At 35.0% G+C, this 21,623-nt stretch overlaps 1 protein-coding gene across 5 annotated transcripts in view; it reads right to left on the bottom strand.

Moving 5' to 3' along the window:
* Nucleotides 1–21,623, bottom strand: part of RTTN (rotatin) — a 149,650-nt gene that overhangs the window by 54,110 nt on the left and 73,917 nt on the right. For all 5 annotated transcript variants that reach the window (XM_014839620.3, XM_070512873.1, XM_014839622.3 and 2 more), the window contains 6 exons: nucleotides 20,749–20,877; nucleotides 20,184–20,294; nucleotides 18,238–18,396; nucleotides 16,690–16,761; nucleotides 6,212–6,401; nucleotides 4,656–4,747 (listed from right to left, as the gene is read on the bottom strand). In XM_014839620.3, coding sequence (XP_014695106.2) covers nucleotides 4,656–4,747; nucleotides 6,212–6,401; nucleotides 16,690–16,761; nucleotides 18,238–18,396; nucleotides 20,184–20,294; nucleotides 20,749–20,877 — 753 coding nt within the window. The remainder of the gene's footprint in view (nucleotides 1–4,655; nucleotides 4,748–6,211; nucleotides 6,402–16,689; nucleotides 16,762–18,237; nucleotides 18,397–20,183; nucleotides 20,295–20,748; nucleotides 20,878–21,623) is intronic.

Here is a 21,623-nt window from a genome sequence, read left to right as displayed (position 1 = left end):
TTTCTCGACATGGCCAAGACCCAAAAAGCTTCGTCATGCTTCACAATTTGTAATCATTAAATTCTAACCAAATTATAAGAAGAAATTTAAATCATTTCAACTATATATATTCATGATTCGAATGGATTGTGTGCAACATAAAAAAAGAAGACTCAGAAAAATACCACTGAAGGAATGAGCGGAAGATGCTGTAAGACTGCTCCCTGTCTAACATTAAGATCACTTCCTCACACAGGGATGTAACAGACCAGGACACAGTCAGGGGCCCCTGTGTTGTACCGCGTATGACTTCAGAGAACAAGTTTCCTAGAGCTTGTTCTGTTCCATCCTCTATTAGTTTTGTGACCTCAGGCCAAATACTTAAATTCTCTAAGTCAGTGTTTCTTCATTTAAAAGAGCAGAATGCTCAAATGGTATGGATTTAACAACTTCAGCCATTTGTAGCGCTTAACATGGGTAGCGGCACAGAGTAAACTAGGGGTGTCATCATCTGAGCCCTAAAGGCAAAGAAGTTGGCGCTCTCCACACATCAAAACTTATTACATAAAATAATCAACTTTTTACCAAAATTAAGAAAGTGTGCTTTAGTACAAATATAAGACCCAAACCTATTTAACTTATTTAAGTTATAGTTACCTACTTCATAAAATTGCTGAAATCAAGTTCAAAATGTTTTTGCCAGTTTCTTTAAATGTTTGAACTTGATAGCAATGGCTGTAACTCTACAGTGACTTATTTCGGAAAACTTCCAACATACCAAAGTGAGTACAAAGTACAGAAAAAATAAAAATTATTTGCTCTAATAATATTTAAAAGAATAATGACTTATAAAAATAGTACACATTATGGGTGCTGGCCCCATGGCACAGCAGTTAAGTTCGCACATTCCAATTTGGATCCCGGGTGGGAACCTACACACCACTTGTCAAGCTATGCTGTGGCAGGCATCCTATATATAAAGTAGAGGAAGATGGGCATAGATGTTAGCTCAGGGCCAGTCTTCCTCAGCAAAAAGGGGAGGATTGGCGGCAGATGTTAACTCAGAGCCAACCTTTCTCAAAAAAAAAAAAAATAGTACACATTATGCACATAGAATAGAATAATATTCTATTTTTACCTGTCATTGTATTCACTCTAACATCATGTATGAGAAATTATATTAGAAAAAAACTAATATCAAGGTATTACAAACCATCAATGTCTAAGTTTTATTAATAGAATCAATATTAAATTTTTACACCAAAAAAAAGAAGCATTCATTTTTGTTGTACTATAGCCCAGAGGCCCACGTTTCCAATACTTAGGAACAGAATGTCACTTGTAGTTTCCTTCTAACTAAAATATACAGGTTCTTAGATTCCAGGTCACCCACAGGTAAAAGTTTATTTAAACAAAGTATATCACTGTCTCTCTCTCCCCCCCACCATCATGCATACTGCCAACTCCCCAGGTTTTCCTGGGATCACCACACTGGAGGTATGTAATGCCCCATTACTATCCCCAGGTCTGAACTATTTTTCTTCTAAATAAGCCCCTGAGACCTGTCCATGCTTTAACCGCTCTTCGTCTACTCTTCATTCTCTAAAATACCTTTTAACTGCCAACGAAGAAATATCAACACATATTTCTCTAATGTCAATTGTAACGTTTCATGCCATTTTACTCTGCTGAACTATCTTTATAGCTATTACATCTTACCTCTTCAAATCCAAAAGCAGACTCAGCTCTCTTGGCTGACTCCTATCTGGTTACACTGGTGACCAAACTTCAGCCTTCCTCCCACACTCCAAACAGCCCCATGCATTCTCTGAATATCTAGTGCTTTCAGCACAATACTACTCGGTATTCTGCTATTTTCTAATTACGTCTATGTTCTCAACTGGACTTTCAACGCTCGTAAGTGGGTACTAAATCCTAAAACATATCTGAATATCTTCTCAGCTCCTTGCAAATGTGTGCATACAAATTAACGGAGAAGGGATTAATCCTTTAAAGCCCATATCAATGGGTACTTCTTACATAAAACCACTTCCGATTTCATCATTCCTTCTAGTGTAACCTCTACACACCCTGACTATAACATCTATTGTGGCACCAATCACTTCTGGCTTTGTAGTGAGGACTACAACAGATGGCCAACAACTTGGGCTCTAGAGCCAAACGTACTTCTGGATTTGAACGCTCTACCAGTTACCAGCGCTGGAACCTTGAACAAGACGCTTATTCATTCCATGCCTTAACCTCTTCCTTTGTAAAACAACGATAGTAAGAATGATTTTCAGTTTTTTTAAGACTATGGAGACACATGAGTAAAATTTCTCTAAATGTTTAAACAAACAGAGTAAAATCAGTTTTCTTTAAATTAGTGCTCCAGAAAGTTTTAAAGAATCACATATATCACAAAGAAAAGCTCAAAAGGAAAGGAAGCACATTTCCTTTATTTTGACAACTGATAAAATAGATTGAAAAAATAGACATAATTCTCCTCAAGAGTGGCAGAAAAGACCAAAATTTGGTCATAAAGTTGTTGCTGCACACTGGTATTTACTAGGCACAAACACCTATCTAGCTTGAATATTTCTGACAAGCAGAAACATGACTCTAGAAGGAGAAAGGACTAATGCCTGATCCCCCCTACACTTCTCCTTCCCTGGGGCAGGAGGAAAAGCCATCTCTGAAAAGGCATTTATTCACAAGGGCAATGTCCCTAAGGTGACAATGACACTCCTTATCTGTATTTACAAAACACACAAGTCCCAATCCTTACAAAGCTTGCCAAACAACAGAGCTAATGTTCATTAGATAATACCATTAAAGTCCCTAATGTGGCATTAACAGTACAGAGTAAATATTGACCCAGCAACAGCATAATGGATGACATGACCCAAATCAAAAGATAGCCCTTTCCTTAGAAAGACAAAATGTAAAAACAAACACACCAATAAAGAAATTGCATCTTTTCTCCTATCTGGGAGATACACAAAATAATAATATAAATAACCAGATAAGCTTATTAGCAAGATTTACATCCACTAAGGTGACATCTCAATTTGTAACTTCAACATTTTCTTATACGTGAGAAAGCATTAGCTGGTCCGGGTGTTGACAGCCTGAGTTTAAAGTAAAATCGGTATAATGAATAAACTCTCCAGACTTCTCTCCTGTTGGGACAAAGATACACAGTGTCTCTGGCATGATAAGGAAAACATGACAGTAGAATTGGGGCAATTAGACTATTTTTGTGAATAAAAGTCACCAGTTTAGTGAGTAAAAGGCACCAAAATTCTTTTGTTTGGGATCCAAAAAAAAGGAAGCAAAGAGTTAACTGTAAAAATTCCAACAGATAATACTAGCCTTTTGAGAAACTACGTGAAAAAACATCTTACATAGGACTACATATAAGAATTCTTAAAAAAAGAAAAAACAGATTTCATTGGTATATATTTTTAAAACACTATGTGACATTCAAACACAAACAAGTTAAAGACTTTCACATTACTAGAGGTGTTTCTATTTTAATAATAATCACAATAAGTAACGTATTTCCAAAGTTTTTCTTGGAAAATTTAGTATCCTAACCTGTAAGATTTATATGTCATTATAGAACAGAGAAACGCAAAAGTTTGATCTGCTTTGGCTTTTGGCACTTAAGTCTTCTTGGATAAACACAACTAGATATTTATAAAGTAGCTAAGATAAAGTTATTAGACCATTACTATTTACTGAATACCTACTAATAAGCAAAGAACTAAAAATGTATTAATATTTCAAGGTTAGTCTTTAGCCCTTTTAAGAAACAGAGTAACCCAAGAAAAATTACTCTTAAGCACATATTAATGCATGAACTAAATAACCAATTAATACAACTTCTTTTTGTATTTAATCATATCACTATTTCTCTTCTTGAGAGAAAGATACATACTATTTCTACCTTGGAAAGGAAAGCATGACATCTAGTGGATCTGGGGTAATTATTCTGCTTTTCCAAATAAAGGTTCAATTTAGCACTAAACACAAACTCTTCTGAATTCAACAACAAAAAAAAGACTCTTAAAACTACAGCAAAAAGTACCAGTGTCTTGAGACACCAGAGGAGGTGAATCTTATTAATGCCTGTATAATTATTAGTCTCATTATTTTTGCTCCTGGAAGCAAGGGGGCCAAGCCTTTGCCTTCCTAACAGGTTCTACAACACAGTAATTGCTCCAAGAATTCTTACTTTAACGGAATGTTTTCTAGTTGAGAATAAATGATTTTGTATGCTTGTAAAACAACTGAAACCTAGTTATAGTCATTATCTAGAAATACTAGTGTCTCAAAATTTTAGAACAAAGCAACTTACGAATGAAAAGAAAAAGGCAGGCAGATAGGCAGACATAAATTTCAGGTATTTCAGACTACTGATAAACATTTTTAAACTTTTCTATTTCTGGTTCTATCAAAAAAGGTATGAAATAGATTGAAAATTCATCTAAAAGGATATTCAGTGTACCTATATGAGCAAGGCAGACCCTAGTTCTGTCCAGACAGCTCTTCAAATAAATCACAGCCAATAATTATCATCTTATACTTTGTATACATTCTTTTTCTCCACTATGTAAATTCAACTTTTTTTCAGATTCAAAAGGAAACATTTATGCATTCTTTGGAAGTACCATTGTTTCCGAGGTGGAGAGAGAACTTGGATCTCGATCTTGGTTGGACATCCTAGATGGACCCCTCCAAAACTTGAATGACTCATCTAAACCTGTGACAACAAGAAACTGTCAACATAAATAGTGTCCTGGGTACTGTAACAATTAAAATAAAGAATACATTACATAAAACCAATCAAGAACTAAGGAAAGAGGTTTGCCTAATTTTTATTATTCTTAACTAATTTATATATAAACCTGTTTCACAAAAAATCTAATAACTAAAATCTAGTTGATTGTGTTTTAGCTTAACCTAACACAATTTATCAGGAGCACCAGCTCCCAAACTTTAATGTGCATAAGAATCATAAACAGCTTGTTAAAGCAGTTTCCTGGGTCCTATACCCAGAAATTCCATTCCCCAAATCAAGGTGGGAGCTGTAAATTTGTATTTTTAACAAGCTCACAGAAGATGTTAATGTTATTGGTTTAAGGGCCATGCTTTGACTAATCCAGAGAAATCTAAACAATTAAATGAGTCAATTTCCTAATAGGGACATTTATATAGAATGTTCAAAAATGTCACCAAATGTCATTTTCCTCTTAATTCCTCCAAGAAGTAAGCAGAAAAGTGAATTAGAAATTCACACTTAAGTATTTGGGGGCAAAGAAACTTCATGTCTGCAATTTACTCTTAAACGACTCAGAAAAACATATATATACACATATACACACATATAAATAAATTTGACTTATAGACACATATACATTTACATACACATAGTGTAGGGGCAAATAAAGTAAAATGTAAACATTTGAGAATTCTTTGTACTATTTTTGCACCTTTTCTGTAAGTGTGAATGTATGTCAAGATTTTTTAAAATTATTTAAAAAATTACTTTAAAAATACAATTTGTTTTTATTCTTACATTATTTATTATTATGAGACATATTACTATTTATATGTGCTAAGATCTTGTACTTAGGAAATCTAAGAGAATCTACAAATAAATAGAAATAACAAGGCTACAGCACAATATTTTGATAAATGTGTAACATATCAAAAACGAATAGCTTTTCAAAAAAAGAACAAATAGCTTTTCAATACATTAGCAAAATAAATTAGAAAATTTAGTAGGAGAAGGTCTCATTTTTGACTGCCTAGCAAGAACCTTCCAAAAAGTTGAAGACATTAATAGATAAAAAAATTATAAAACTTTACTGAAGGACATGAAATAACTTATAAAACATTAATAAGATCTCAAAAATGGTTTCCATGAAGAATTTATAACATAGAAAAATGCTTAGGTAATGTTTAGTGAGAGGAGGGAACAGAAAAATGTACATAAAATATGAACACAATTATGTAAAACAAACAAAAGCAACACCGAGAAAGAAGACAGGAGGACAATACACCATATCATAAAAGTAATCTCCAGGAAGTCGGACTAGAGATGAATTTTTTCCTCTGCATTTTCATTGTTTTTCAAATATTTTGTAACAAACACATAAGGTTTTTAACAGTTTTTTAAAAGTTACATTTTGTAAAAGTAAAAATATAAATACATAATACTTACCATTTAAATCACTGCCTTCTGAAGTTCCAACAAGAGCAGAACAATTCACATCAAACGTATACCGCCCCAGGTAACAATGTTTTACCATTTGATTCAAATGTTCATAAAAATGGCAGTGATATAAAAGAGCCTGAAGGGCGGGCTTTCCTATGAGTGATAGGCCAGAGTCCTCATCGTGGACACAGGGGCCCTGTAGGAAAAGAGAAAGAGAAAAAGAGAGACTGATTTACCACATAATTTCTTCAAAAAGACCCACTGAGTCCCCACAGTCCCGTCAAGGAATCAAACGGGCCCCAGATGCTACCATGCTCCTTTCACCTGCCTCCGTCCTTCTCCACTTCCAGCAGCCTGACTGAGTGCACATTATTTCAGAGTACTCCAGGTCTTTGCTGCCTACAAATCCTGAGAGCAGAAGGCAGATCTATTCTATCCCTTGAGGGGCCATTTAGTTTAACATGTTTCTGTGGAATAGTATAGCTTTAACCAAATAATTATATACCTGAGCCACAAACACAATAAAAGCTGCATTTTTCAACCTATACAGAATAAAATAAGTATTAAAATATCCGAAATAATGTGGTCTAATAATTATGCTCTAAATTATTTTTTGTACCTATCAATATGCCAGATAAAATGAAAAGGCTCGTCGATATCCATAGTAAAATGTGTTTGTTACATCACTTCTCAGTGAATTAACCCTGCCAAGGGAACTGTGCACACACACACACAAATACACACACACTTCCACGAGAAGGCTGAGAAGAATCTGTCATTACACGATTTTAATCTCTTTGCACTTTTCTTCAAATAATTTTTCACAGTGGCATTCACTACTTTTCCTGGAATATACAATGGCAAAAATCGAGCAATCAGAATTGGTTAAAGTTTGCAAATAATCCCACCATTAGCTTATAAATATTTCTATTTTTTGGAAAATGATAATCAATAAAGTTAAGACTATTAAAACAGACCATAAGAGAAAGATAAAAGATAAAAAATAGCAATCTAAGTGCCGAGAGGAAAAGTGTGGTCAAAACTTATTCACAGCTTATCATTACCTATGAGACTTGGGTATGTGTCCCTCTTCTCACCCCTCCTCATCAGCAAGGAAAGATGGACACTACAACTTCCTAGCAGATAAAACTTACTAGAAGATAATGTAATTCAAAAGTTAAAGGTGTAATTAAAGACAAAATCGAACCATTCTCAACAACATGGACGGACCTTGAGAGTATTATGTTAAGCGAAACAAGCCAGACAGAAAAAGACAAACAGCAAATGATTTCACTCATATGTGGAAGATAAACAAACACATGGACAAAGAGAAGAGGTCAGTGGTTACCAGAGGGACGGGGGATAGGGGGTGGGCACAAAGGGTGAAGGGGAGCACTTATATGGTGACAAACAAATAATAAGGTACAACTGAAATTTCACAATGTTGTAAACTATTATGACCTCAATAAAAAAAAAGTTAAAGGTGTAATTACATTAATAAGATTTCCATTAACATTTCTTTTTAAGGATATTATCACTATAATTAAATCTCTTACTTCAATATTAAATACCTTCTATGGTTACGAATTTGTCATTGTTGTGTTCTAACAAACCTACCCAACACTGTGAGCTTACTCTTCATAAATAGAGCAATTTACCTATTTAATAAGATATATGACTAATAAACATGACGGTCACTGTGTAAGTTTAAATTCAGAGGTCCAGAGGAAGGAGGTGAAACAGAAAGAAGTACAAGAGAACAGGGTCATGTGGCTCCCTTTCATTAACTGTGGCATATGTTTCAGGCAATGTGGCCCTTTTATGCATTACCTTGTTTAATTATCTAGGATGAAGTAATTCATCCAAAACCGCAGAGCCAATAATAATATTCACACCTTCAAAATGGTCTACCTTTCAAGCAACTTATAACATTCTTAACTGTACAGCATGTCAAACACACAAAAGATTTGCAGTAGTTACTTAACATAGAGTCCTCACTATGATAATTCAGGGAAGAAATTAACAACCAAGGTGAGAATTAGAAATAATTCAGCTAAGTCTACTAAGTTAACCCCACCTACCTAACAAAACTCAATAAATCAATAAAATAAAATGATTAAACAAAGTAGTACAAATGTTATTTTTCTAAATATATTTCATAATCATGCCCAAAACAATTTTAAAATATTTTATTACATAGATTATATGAAATTATTCAAAAATTTTACTTTTACAAAATCAGGTCTATGTAATTGCTTCCTGGATGAGGTATAGTCACAGTTCAAAATTCACAAAGGTTTAATAAAATAAGATGGGGGGATGTAAACTGTGTAAATCTGGAAAACAAGCTCTTCCAGAGCTCTTAAATCTGCCGATTCTTTATTCTGCAAAGGTCAGCTGAGGCTGATGGCTATACCATCTGCTAGAAAGAAAGTGTTACAAACCCACTGTCTTCTAAAATCTATCTTTTCATTAGTTATAAATATTTTCAAAATAAGTGAGAAATGATACATGTAAATATGATGCAGAACTGCACTAGTTATTCTATAAATAACTATAATTATTAGTGTTGAAGAATGTAATTAATAAAATCACATTCACCTGTCAATCAATATATTTCAAAAATTCATTCTTCTCTCTAGTTCTAATATGAAAAGACAAAAAGATGTAGAAAATAAAGATAACAAAAGAAGTCATAGTAAGAGACACAAATGTAAAATTCAATCTACCTAATAAGGTTTTAGAACCTGTTTTTTTTTTTCTTTGTCTATAAAGCCCAGTGAAAATTATTCGGCCTACCAAGATTAAAGAAGTTAAACTAATTCTGATATGAACAAAAGAATTAATATCTCAGAAAAGAAAGACTAAGAGATAGAAATATAAAAGATAAGGAAACAAAGAAAATAATTGAAGAGGTCTACCTAATATGGAACTTATATGATTTGTGGAAAGATAGAACAAAGAAAAAGGAAAGTCATTTTTAAAATAATACAAAAAAATTTGTCAGAACCAAAAGATAAGGAACACCTACGTCTTCAAGTCAAGGAGCCTAATGAGTGTTAAGCAAGAGAAATGAAAAAAGACCCATAATCATAAATTCTAGAACATTAAAGATAAAGAGAAGATGGTAAACGAAAAAGTCAGCCATAAACAGAATCAGGTGGGTATCCAACTTCTCATCAATAGCACGGATGTTAGAAGGCAGTAGTACAGGATGTTAGAAAATTCTTATGAGCAATGATTTCAATCTAATATCTGGTAATTATCCAAACCATCGATCCAGTGCAATTTAAATACATTTTCAAATATGCAAGAACTCATAAAGCTTATCACTCATGCATTTGTTATTAGGTAGGAATACAATTATTTTGAGGATGATTAGTAGGAAAGAATTCTAACTGAAAAGAAAGCATGAGTAAGAGCTCAAAAAAACTCTTGAGATATGATATGGACTCAAAATGCAAGAAAAAAATAAACAGAAATTCAAAGGAAAAAAAAAATCACCCAAATCAATTTACTAAATTATACACACACAAGCATACACACATATGTCTACATACACACACATATTATAAACACCAGAAAATTCCCCTCTGAGTGCCAGAGGGGTCATGGCCTTGGAAGCAGAGATAAGAAAGTGTAATCACAGTCCAATAAGTGGCTCTGTAGTGAATTATCCGTTTTCAATTTTTAGGATCAACTTATAGATAAGTCAAGGATGTGGAAGAGAAAGTGAATGTAATCAACTTTCACAAAGGAAAAGTAAAGATAAAACTGGCAAAGAACAGCAGAAGTTGGGGAGAAGATACCAATGAAAGGATAGGAACATTTTAGCCACATCCTACTCTCCTTCTAAATGGGGGGCCAAGACATACGATCCATGAGTAATGAGACCAGAAACAGCAGGGGTGACCAGTGGAGAAATGAAGACTAGTAATAGAACTATACTGGCAGGAGACTGTTCAAATGAACTAAATCCACATACGGACACAGTGAAGGAACAAACATATCATTGCAAACATACTATTGAGAGATACAAAGGTAACCACCTGTAGAATTAAAATCAATAGGAAGTAAAGCTGTCTCTGTGAATGGAAAGACATAGTGAATCTCACTGCAAGCTCTATTAGCTTTTTAACCATATGTATTTACTACTTGGAAAAAATAATTTCTTTTAAAATTCAAACAATTCATTCAAAATATTTTTAACTTCTCAAAGAAAATCAAATATCTGAAATATGTACTTATTGCATAACCATTATTTATTTTTTATTTATTTTAATAAGCCTTAAGCCCTAATCCCCATTCTCCAAATGCCAAAGCTTCCTAGTAGCAATGGCATATTATCAACAAAGCTTTACTCACAGCCAGGAAGCCAAGGCCAGCATATGCACAAAAGATGGTCTGACTTAGGCTTTCCACAGATGACTAACGGTACAAGGGCCAGAACAATGAATATGCATACACTAGGCTCCGCTCCACAGATCCATCAGTAATTGATGGGGCTGTCTTCTGGCCTAGAGGAAAAATCAGCATGGTCTAATTGCTCTGTCTCAAGATGTCTATATTCTTACCAGCCTTGCCCTCAGGTGAGTGCTGGGGCTGCCAGATCATCTGAAAAATTGCCAGGGAGAGCTGAGAAGGACAATATGCAAAGAAAGAAAACTCTTCAAATCACCAGGTGCCATTACAAATAAATTTGCCAAGAAAATAGCAAATTAATTATGTCATAAAACACTCCAATTAATTTGAAAATACTGTTCTCAAAGATGCAAAATGATGAATATAGTTACAATGATACTGCTTCCTTGATACCATGTATTTATTGTTTTGGGAAATGAATACTCATGAGTCATGATGAACACATTAAAAGATGGAAAATATGCATTGATAATTATCACATCAAATTTGAAAATGATATAGACTGTACCTTATAAATGAGTCCACTATCTATCTAAAATACATGCACAAATGCACATGCAGACAGTTACTTGCCGTGTCCACGAAGAGTGCATGGGAGCAAGGACCCCCAGGAACCACAAGCATATCTAGAACCTAAATCTCAGTTCTAAATTCCACCTCCTTTAAAAGAAGTCAGGGCTCTTTTGAGTAAATTATCTGATTCTAGGCTGGGGCTTGGAAAGTCTAGAATATCTTGCTATACCAGAAAGTAAGGAAGTGATCAAAGATTGATGAAGATATGTTAAAAGGACCTAAGAGTCTTCACAAAGGCGCTTCTCCTAGACAAATTTGGAACAATTTCAACATCTAAATAAATAATGATAGAAACAGATTATAACCCATGAAACAAACTAAGAATCCTTGAGCCATACTGGTGTAAATAAATAAGTGAATACATAAATAAATGGAGAAGAAAGAAAAGCTCTTCCTTACAGTAAAATGTAATTAAATGTAGAAGGAATGATGAAATTAGAAAACCATCATTTGGCAACCATTCTGTAGTAAGTGCTTCAGACAAAAATCATGAATGGAAGTTAAAACTAGTGCAAGACTGTTGATGAGAAATAGATATTCACACAATCTCAAAGTGTCTCCCTGCAAAAGGAAAACTGTAACTCTCTATGGAGAAAAGAGGCCGACTCTACTTTAACCAAGTGAGCAAAGTAGTATCACCAGTAACAGGACAAAGAGATATCACGTCTCTTGATACAATGCACCAAGAAGAACACATCGTTTCTACAGTTTTTCTGCCAAAAATGGATAACCGCAATCTAATCATGAGGAAGCAGACAAACCTCATTAAAGAACACTACAAAAACTAAACAGCCTGAACTCCTCAAAAATGCTAAGGTCTTAAAGATTTAGGAACTATTTTAGATTAAAAAAACCAAAACTAAATATACATGAAAACTATACATAACATGTATTCCTCAATCAGATCCTAGATCTGATTGTTTTCTTTTCTATAAAGGACAGTAGTGGAACAACTGGAAAATTTTGAATAATTTCTCAATTTTGATAATTATTATTATGATTATGTAAGAGAATATCCTTGTTTTTAGGAAATTCATACTTAAGAGTTTAGAGAAAAGGAAGCATTATGTATGCAAATCTTAAATAGTTCAGAAAAAAGATACTAGACAGAGCTAAAGCAAATTTGGTAAAATAACATTGGGGTAACCTGGGTGAAGGGAATATAAAAATTGTTGTGCTGTTACTGCAACTTTTCTATAAGTCTGATTTTTCTTCAAAATAAAATCTTTTTTAAAAAAAATAAAATTATGTGCCAATTCAAAGTCCCATCACAAACATGGAAAGGAACAAAAGCATGAACACGTATATTTATACCACAAACTGACAACTCACTATATTATTTAAGCATGTGAAATTACCTTTACATTTAAATGTGGATATCATTTTCAAGTGGAAAGAACAACTTTAACATTACAAAAATTACACATAAGCTAATCATCATACATAAAACACTATAGCACCGGTCCCTGGGTATGTGTTTGTCTTCTTCCCCCACAAGCTCTACGCCCCAGAGCATTAAATCTTATCACCTGTGAATCCCCAACATTTAGGTACTCAACAAACATTTACAGAAATGAAGTGAAACAAACTACATAGATAATCCCTATCCAACCAATAATTTCTTGTTATAATCAACTCTAAAATTCTATTCTGATTGTTAAAGTTGCAGGGGTATGGATTTGTAACAAATCCTCAATCTAAACCCAGCAACAGGAACTTCCACATTCAGGAGTACCAAATCCAAGCCAGACTGTGGGAAACCAGCTTACAGGACACTGGACAGGTGGGCCATGACACAGTTTAGGGGCCCTTGGACACTGTTTTCTCTCCCTGAAAGAGGGATGCAGCCTTGAACAAGGAAAGACCAATATTTATAAATGCTGCCCTTAAAAAACAGTGTTCGACACAGAAAAGAGCTGTGACATACCCAGGGGTGATGCGCTAAGCACTGGTTCTCCCACAGCAGGAGCCGGGCCTTCAGGCCCCTCTTTGGGACACTGTGCGCCAAGGGAAGCTGTGCTGAGACAGGTATCTATCTGCTCCTATTCTCTGTGACCACCCACTTTCAACACGTTTCTGTATCCAAGGAAAAATAAATGGGGGATTAGGCAGAAAAAATTAAGACCTGATTTTTAACTTTATTTACTTAGCAATATCATTAATACTAATGGGATAAATGGACTGCTTTGCACATTTTTATGCATTAGCAAAGATGGATGGAGCACTATCTTCTCTGTGGTGGGAACTGGAAAAAATATTTAAAAAATATATTAAAAATATGGTCCTAAAACATATATTCTACTTAGGAAGATTAATTAAGTTAAATGGTAAGAAATAAGACAAGGCAGTAAGGATGATATATGAAAAAGAACCAATGTAATGGTATAGACATTAAATGCTAGTGTGTTTCAGAGAAGAGGAAGATTAAAATGGATTGTAGAGGCTAGTACTTTTTAATAAACACATTTTAAAATTTTTAAAAAATGTTTTAAATGATTTATGTCTCAGCTTGTTCCAGAAAAGATTTAAGGCCTATTACAAGGAAAGGTAAATTATAACATGATAGTAAAAGTATAGCAGAGATAGGGGCTGGCCCCGTGGCCGAGTGGTTAAGTTCGCGCGCTCCGCTGCAGGCGGCCCAGTGTTTCGTTGGTTCGAATCCTGGGCGTGGACCTGGCACTGCTCATCAGACCACGCTGAGGCAGCGTCCCACAAGCCACAACTAGAAGGACCCACAACAAAGAATATACAACTATGTACCGGGGGGCTCTGGGGAGAAAAAGGAAAAAATAAAATCTTTAAAAAAAAAAAAGTAGAGCAGAGATGAAAGAAAAACAAAGGTATGAAAACACTGGAACCAGGAATAAAGCTAAAACACGAATAGTATAGGAGAAGAGCCATATATGGCAGGAGGGCTCTAAACTTTCCAGCACTCAACAATAAAAGAAAACTCAGTCAGTTACATAACTCATAACTTATATATGCAAATTATTACCACTCAGAAGTTCAACAATGCCAGATAGCGACACACAACAGGAACTTACGCTGTGTGTGTGGGAAGACTTCGGGGAGGGGCAGTAATCATAAAGAGAACACTGCAGAATGCCCAGTGAAACAGGAGCACAGAGGGCATCAGGTTAGCTTCTGGCACCAAACAAAGTGCAAAGCAGTCAAAGCAACCCTCTTTGTAAAACAGAGTGAATCAAATATCTACCTTACCCAAATAAAATGCTCACAAAGCTGCTAGATAGGTGCTACTTCCTGGTATATCCTCCAAAACACTGAAATGTGCACCAACATAAGAAAATGAAACATTTTGTTGAACAAGATTGTTATTCATCATTCTACCAAAGACAGTTTTAATTTTGCAATACTGGATATGTAAGACCTTCTTTCCAGCTATAATAAACTGGCAAAGGTCACAACTACTTGGAGATTATGAAACTCCATTACCTATATTTTAAGATTATCCTTGTCGCTTCTTAGCATCCCACTTTGGGATGTAAAGTACCACTAAACTTTTTTAAAATTGAGAGACAAATACTAGGCAACCAACTGTTTATACTGCTAAGTGAGGACATTTAAATCAAAAAGAAAAATAATAACCAAAAATAGATCTAAAACAAAAAGAGCGGCAGAAAATCTGGGTTTCTTGAAAACACACAAGACTGTCCCTATTTTTCTAATTTTCTTAAGACTAGCAAAAGTTTCATCCTCAAGTACTGTTTGGGATTAGAGTAGCTCTCAAACTTTTTTGATTCTGACCAATGAAGGCAAGGCAAAAGACTCCAAAAGCTTGCTTAAAGCACTATTTTCAACATTTTAGTAGAAAATTAATTCTGCAATGAAGAACTGGAGAATAACATAACTGACAAGCTGCAGTAAGCATGTCACCAGCAACAAAAAAGAACTGTCCACTACAGGCACGTGTTGCTAAATGACAGGGATACATTCTGAGAAATGCAGTTAGGCGATTCCACCATTGTGTACACACCATGGAGCAGACTTACACAAACGTAGACAGTACAGCCTACTACACACCTAGGCTATATAATTCTAATCTTATGGGACCACCATCGTATAGGTGGACTGTGCTTGACTGAAACATCGTTATGCAGCACATGACTGTATTTAACCTGTAAAAGAAAAATGTGAACTTCTACTCATGGTTTTATATCAAAATATAATGTCCCAAGAGCTTTAATAGAACCAAGAAATCTTATTACTCTTGCCTTTAAATTATATTTATTTCAATAATTAAAAATTCATTGGCAGTACATCAAGCTTATAGTATACAAGTGTCACTAGTTTAACAATAGGAGTAGAGATGCTTTGTATTTGAATCCAAAACAACACGTTTTAAAACCTAGTTATTGGATAACAGGTATCAAAACTACTACACTGTTAATATAAATACTAATCCTGTGTATGCCTTCCAGTTTTGTCTCCAATGGTTTTATTACAACCCAGACTATGAATAAGCAATCATTATCAGATGGCAATGTTAACCAAGCTGGAGGAACCAGTGGAAAAGTGGCCTGAGATTTTCAGTAATTGGCAGAGTTAATCTGGGTTTGTCAAGTTTGGAGGAGTGAACCTTCCAAGAGCTAAATTCGATCTGAGCCGTGACAACCACCTAAATTCATGCTTCAGGTGACTTCCTGAAAAGCTGCCCTCACTGCAGCTCAACTCGATTCTGTAACTCCTCCAAGGATCTATTCTAAGGAAAACTTAGAAACTTTAGATTTGTCTAGGATCCTGGGGAGTGAGATGCAGCAGTATGATAAATACACACATCTAGGATGAGGGCGTACAGCTAGGTAATAGGGTAGAGACAGCAAAGCTTATCTCCTCAGTGGGAGTACTTTCGTATCCTCCAAATCATCTAAAGAGTTACAAAAAAGTTAGTCAACTTTTTACTGACTTGACATTCAGAACACAAAACAAAAAATTAATCCAGTGGAAACCAAAGAAAGATAAATTATGACCCTAATTGTGTACTAACCCAGAAAAGGCAAAAAGATGTTAACATCAACGCATATTTAACTATAAACAAATTTGTTTATTATTATTAAATTAGAGAGGCAGCACAGTGAGCGGCAGGAGAAAGGCTGCCTGGACTCAAAGCAAAGGTGTGTGATTTAGGGCAAACTATTTAAACTTCAGCGCTATTAAACAAAACGAGGATAATAATGGCTCGCAACTCAAACAATTACACAAGTTAATATTTGTTAGGTTCCTAGAAGAATGCCTAGTACATAGTAATCACTACATTAGCTATTATTATTTCTGTTTAAAATTATTTTTAACACTATGGAGAAGAACCTATAAATCTGATCGAGCAAAGGAAAATTTCTACATTCTCTTGTAAGAGATCCTGCTGCCCTGTAGAAAATTTCATCATTAATGAAATAAACATATGCTGAAACGTTATCTAATCAATTAATCTCCTATATCTAGTAGATTGATAATTATTTAAAGTCACCCACCTGCCAAGTATAATCCTTTATAATTACTGAAGGCATTGGAATTACAAGGAGATTCTGAAGAATAAATGCAGCCTGAAATGTAAAAAAAAAAAAAAAAAAGTCAATACTGCCATCTTGTTGTCATCTCTGAAATAACCAATATATCGTAATTTAATAACAAAAAATGTATCACTAAACTGCACATGCTGAGAGGTCACTATAAGAAGTGCCAAACTGCAGATCTTCTTAGGTGATGACCTAACAGTGGATGAAATTATTTCATCAGCACATACATTTTTTCCTACTTCAGAATTCTGTTTTTTCAAGAAATGATCTGTAAAATGTAAACTATTCTGGCAGTATTTAAGAAATATACTTTCATGCTTCTATTACCCCCTTATAGATTAAACACACACACTTGATCTCTCTCTCTCTCTCTCACACACACACACCTCTTCCACCTCCCCTCCCTTCTCTCATACAAGTTACTCTCAATAAAAAGTTGCTAACTAGAAATACAAACCACAAATGTCCACCTTAACTGGCTAGGTCCTGAAGATGGTCAATTTAAAGAATCATACTAACATAAACACTGATTATCTATTTAATGAAAGATTATGCCATAATGGGAGGGGTAACAGCAGGAATTCAAAGAGAGTGAAATTTTCAACCCATCTTAACTGGAAGTCAATAGATAACCTTTAAAGTGGGTAAATGAAGACGAAGATACAAGTTTAAGCATTACTGTTAAAAAACGAATAACAAGAAAACTACGGCCTTTGAATTTTGGAACTGGAAACTGGTTAGTGGTAGGCCCAGAAGCTGCTATTTTCTTTATAAGCTTCTAATCACTATTTGTTTACTTTTAAAAATATTTGCATCAATCATCACTTTGATAAAAGCAGCAATGAGGGGTCAGCCCCTGGCCGAGTGGTTAAGTTCACACACTCTGCTGTGGCGGCCCAGGGTTTCGCTGGTTTGGATCCTGGGCGCAGACCTGGCAGCGCTCATCAAGCCATACTGAGGCGGCATCCCACATAGCACAACCAGAAGGATCTACAACTAGAATATACAACTATGTACTGGGGGGCTCTGAGAAAAAGGAAAAAAAAAAAAACAGATTGGCAACAGGACCAATCTTTAAAAAAAAAAGTAGCAATGAAAGAAAACCACCAACTATTTAGAAAGAATTGAAATAGGGTTTGCTTTTCCTCTTGTGTTGTACAATAAATGGCAAAGAGTATTTTGACAGCCTCTTATCTTAAATAAAGCTTTATGAACATTAGAGACTCATAAAAACTGAGGTTATATGTGTAATAAAATAGAAGCATTCATATTAAAATATAGCAAATATTACTTTGATCTTATAGAATAAAGGACTTCAATTTTCTCTGTGAATTAATCTTTTTTGTTCTCTACTACCGTTTTATTGGAGTTTTTCGTAGGCAGAAGAGATCATGGTTGGGTCAGTCACCATGTTGAACAGGGAGTGAGGTATGGTTTACAGAGACTATCACAACCGATTTCTAAGGGGAAGAAAGGGAGGAGGTGCTAACCAGACAGGCATACCTCCCGGCGCACCATACTGCATTCCGACTGGTCCAGAAGAATGTTCACCACAGTTCCCCAGAGCCCGCCAGAAATGTTCTGACAACTGCTGGCCAAGGCCACACAGCCAGTTTCAAGGGTGGTCAGTGCCGATCCTAATCCCAGTGAAGTGAACCTCACCTGTTCAAATTAAAGGAAAAGTCGTCAAATCAAAGAATCCAAATTCCTAACATGAATCCTTAATTTTTCTGGCATATAAAATATACTTTTATGACATTGTCTTGATGATCCTAAATTACAAAACACACTTATAGAAAACAGTGACCTTAAGTTTATAAATGAATAAAAATCCTATTCCATGATTCTAGAAAGCATAATATAGAAAATGAAAGTTAAATAAAAGCAAATATCACAAAAAGTCAAAACCAAGCATAAATAAGAATAAAAATTATAGTTCAAACGCCTGTTCTAGGGAAAGCATAGGGCTCTTATGCATCTCCTTTGAACATGATTCCTGTTTAGTCCTCATTTCTAAAGAAGGGGCCTATTATTTTGTTTTACCTTCCTTAATATTTTAGTGTTTCTCCCAAATAAATGGTTTTAACTTTTTTGAAACTGCTTTTCAGAAAGAAGGAATTGGATTATCTTTTTATAAGGCATTTAGTATTTTCCCCAAAATTATTTTAAAAGAAAAATGTTTCAAATAAGATTGATGTGATGTAACACGTGTACCACAGTAACACTGCTGCTCCAGCTACGCATTTTGGTGACCCTCTGAATCCTGATTCCCAAACAGGGCTTCACTGACAGCTACAGGGTAACAAAAAATAACGCAGTCATAACACAGTCAAGCAACAAGTCCAAGTTCAATGTGTCTAAAGAATGTAACCTTTAAGCTCATATCAAATGACATTTCTACAAATCAAGGTTTTATTATAACAGGATGTAATCATTTCTTGCTTGAAATTAGTGGATAGTGCTTACAGTCAGGAGGCACGGTATGATATACTTAAAAATTTGCTAAAAAGTTATTATGTTGTGTTATAATCACAAAAATAAATAGACAATCAAACGAATAAATAATTAAATAGTAAAGAAGGTAGGAGGAAACTTTTGGAGGTGAATTATATGTTGATCGCATTGATTGTGGTGATGGTTTCACAGGTGTATACTTATCTCCAAATTCATGAAGTTGTACACACGAATATGTATAGCTTTTTGTATGTCAATCATACCTCAATAAAATGATTTTTTTTAAAAATTAGTGGACAAATGGCTAAAACTAGAAAATATAAAACTTTGCACTGTAATAGTACTATGCCATCAAATGACACTCAAACGTCACTCAGCAGCTATCCTTCTAGACTGTTTGAAAATGGCTAGGCTTCTTCAACAATTTTTCAGAGTTCTTTCTAAAAGTGATAGATTCTATAATCCTTTTTTTTTTTTTTTCTACTTTTAACCTGTACTCTTATGAGTTTGGCTGAGAGGGGGTGCTATGAACAGAACTCTGTCCCCTTAAAATTTTTATACGGAAGCCCTAACCCCAGTGTGACTGTTTTTGAGATAGGGCTTTCAGGAGGTAATTAAGGTTGAATGAGGTCATAGGCGGGGTCCTAATTTCATGGGAGTGGTGGCCTTATGAGAAGAGGAAGAGTGGAAAAGTCACATGAGCACACAGTCAGAAGGCGGCAGACTGGAAGCCAGAGAGCTTTCACCAGCACCCAGCCATGCTGATACCTTATCTCCAGCCTCTGGAACTGTGAGAAAACAAATTCCGCTTGTTCAAGTCACCCAGTTTATGGTATTTTGTTATGGGAGCACAAGCTGACTAAGATGGGGTAAATAAAACTTGAGGTCTAGTGACTAAAATGACCTCATTTTGGAAAATACAAGCATGCATATACGTTTTGCTTCATGTGTTTTTTAATCTACACATAATGGACTTGATTTTCCTTCACACTGACCTCTGGGTCTCGATCAACCCATAACGGAATCAACCAGGCCAATCCTTGCTGGGTAGGAGCATGTTCTTCACTGTGGCTGCCCAAAGGCAGGAACCAGAGTGACAGCCACTCCTAGAGTGAAAAAAGGGAAACAAACACATTAGGTCAGTTTCTAAGAATAAAACAGAGAGAGTTTTAAATAACTCCGAATTTTAAAAAATCAAAACAAAGTAAAAATGTACTTAAGACTTCGTTTTAATTTATTATTTAGCCAAAACAAGGCAAACAAAAATCTGAGCTTCTCCTTAAAATTAATTTTTCTTCAGAACAGCTATTTTTCCCATTATTTAGACAAAATGTAGTCTGCAATGCAGATTTCCATCAAAATAAGTTTCAAATAAAATTCAGATTTGTGTAATACACAACTTCTAAGAAACATCTTAGTCAAAAATCATTTTTGTTTCCCAGAAGAAAAGTCAAAAGAGACATTTTCATATAGCAAATTTATAGGCTTGAAATGTGTTAGACACAGCACATTCCTTTTCTGGCAACTGTTGAGGAGACAGACAGCTTTTAATGACCTCACCGAGCTCTGGGCCTGGGCCATCATCTCATGAGATAAGTGAAGCAAGCAAAGAACTGTGCTCTTCGTGACACCTTTTCCCATGAAGGACATAGCATTTCCTCCCCGCTCCACATAAAAAGAAGTAATGACCTGAAAAAGAAATGTAAACAATTTCATGGTGGCTTTGCTCTGAGCATATTTATCACTTTCTACTAATTTATCTGAACTGACTCATAATCACATAAGGTATATATAATATTCTCAGGTTATATACTTAAAAATGGTTAAGGGGCTGGCCCGGTGGCGCAGCGGTTAAGTGTGCACGTTTTGCTTCTTGGTGGCCTAGGGTTCACCGGTTCGGATCCTGGGTGCGGACATAGCACCGCTTGTCACGCCATGCTGTGGTAGGCGTCCCACATATAAAGTAGAGGAAGATGGGCATGGACGTTAGCTCAGGGCCAGTCTTCCTCAGCAAAGAAAAGAGGAGGATTGGCAGTAGTTAGCTCAGGGCTAATCTTCCTCAAAAAAATAAAAAATAAAAATAAATAAAATAAAAATGGTTAAGATGATAAATTTTATAATACATACATTTTACCACAATTAAAACAAATATTCTTAGTTTAAAATTTTTTCCCTTTGGAACTTGTCCAAAGGAAGTGTAATATCCTTCTAGGAGATTTTTGTGATTTCGAATATGCTCATAACATCCTTCAAATGTTATAGTATCCTTCAAAAGAAAAAAAGAGTTTACAAATATCGTGTTGAAAAGCACACTTAGAAATTGCTAGCTATATAAAACTACTATTGACTACCCGGGCTAGTCTAGATTTTCTAAAATTATGGTTTAAATGTAAATGGACATTTTTCCCACTGTTGAGCAATCTTAGCTTTCAATT

Source organism: Equus asinus, chromosome 7, assembly GCF_041296235.1.
Source record: "Equus asinus isolate D_3611 breed Donkey chromosome 7, EquAss-T2T_v2, whole genome shotgun sequence".
Classification (NCBI taxonomy): domain Eukaryota; kingdom Metazoa; phylum Chordata; class Mammalia; order Perissodactyla; family Equidae; genus Equus; species Equus asinus.
Note: the sequence above shows the minus strand (reverse complement) of the source record. Positions and strands in the feature narration are given on the sequence as shown.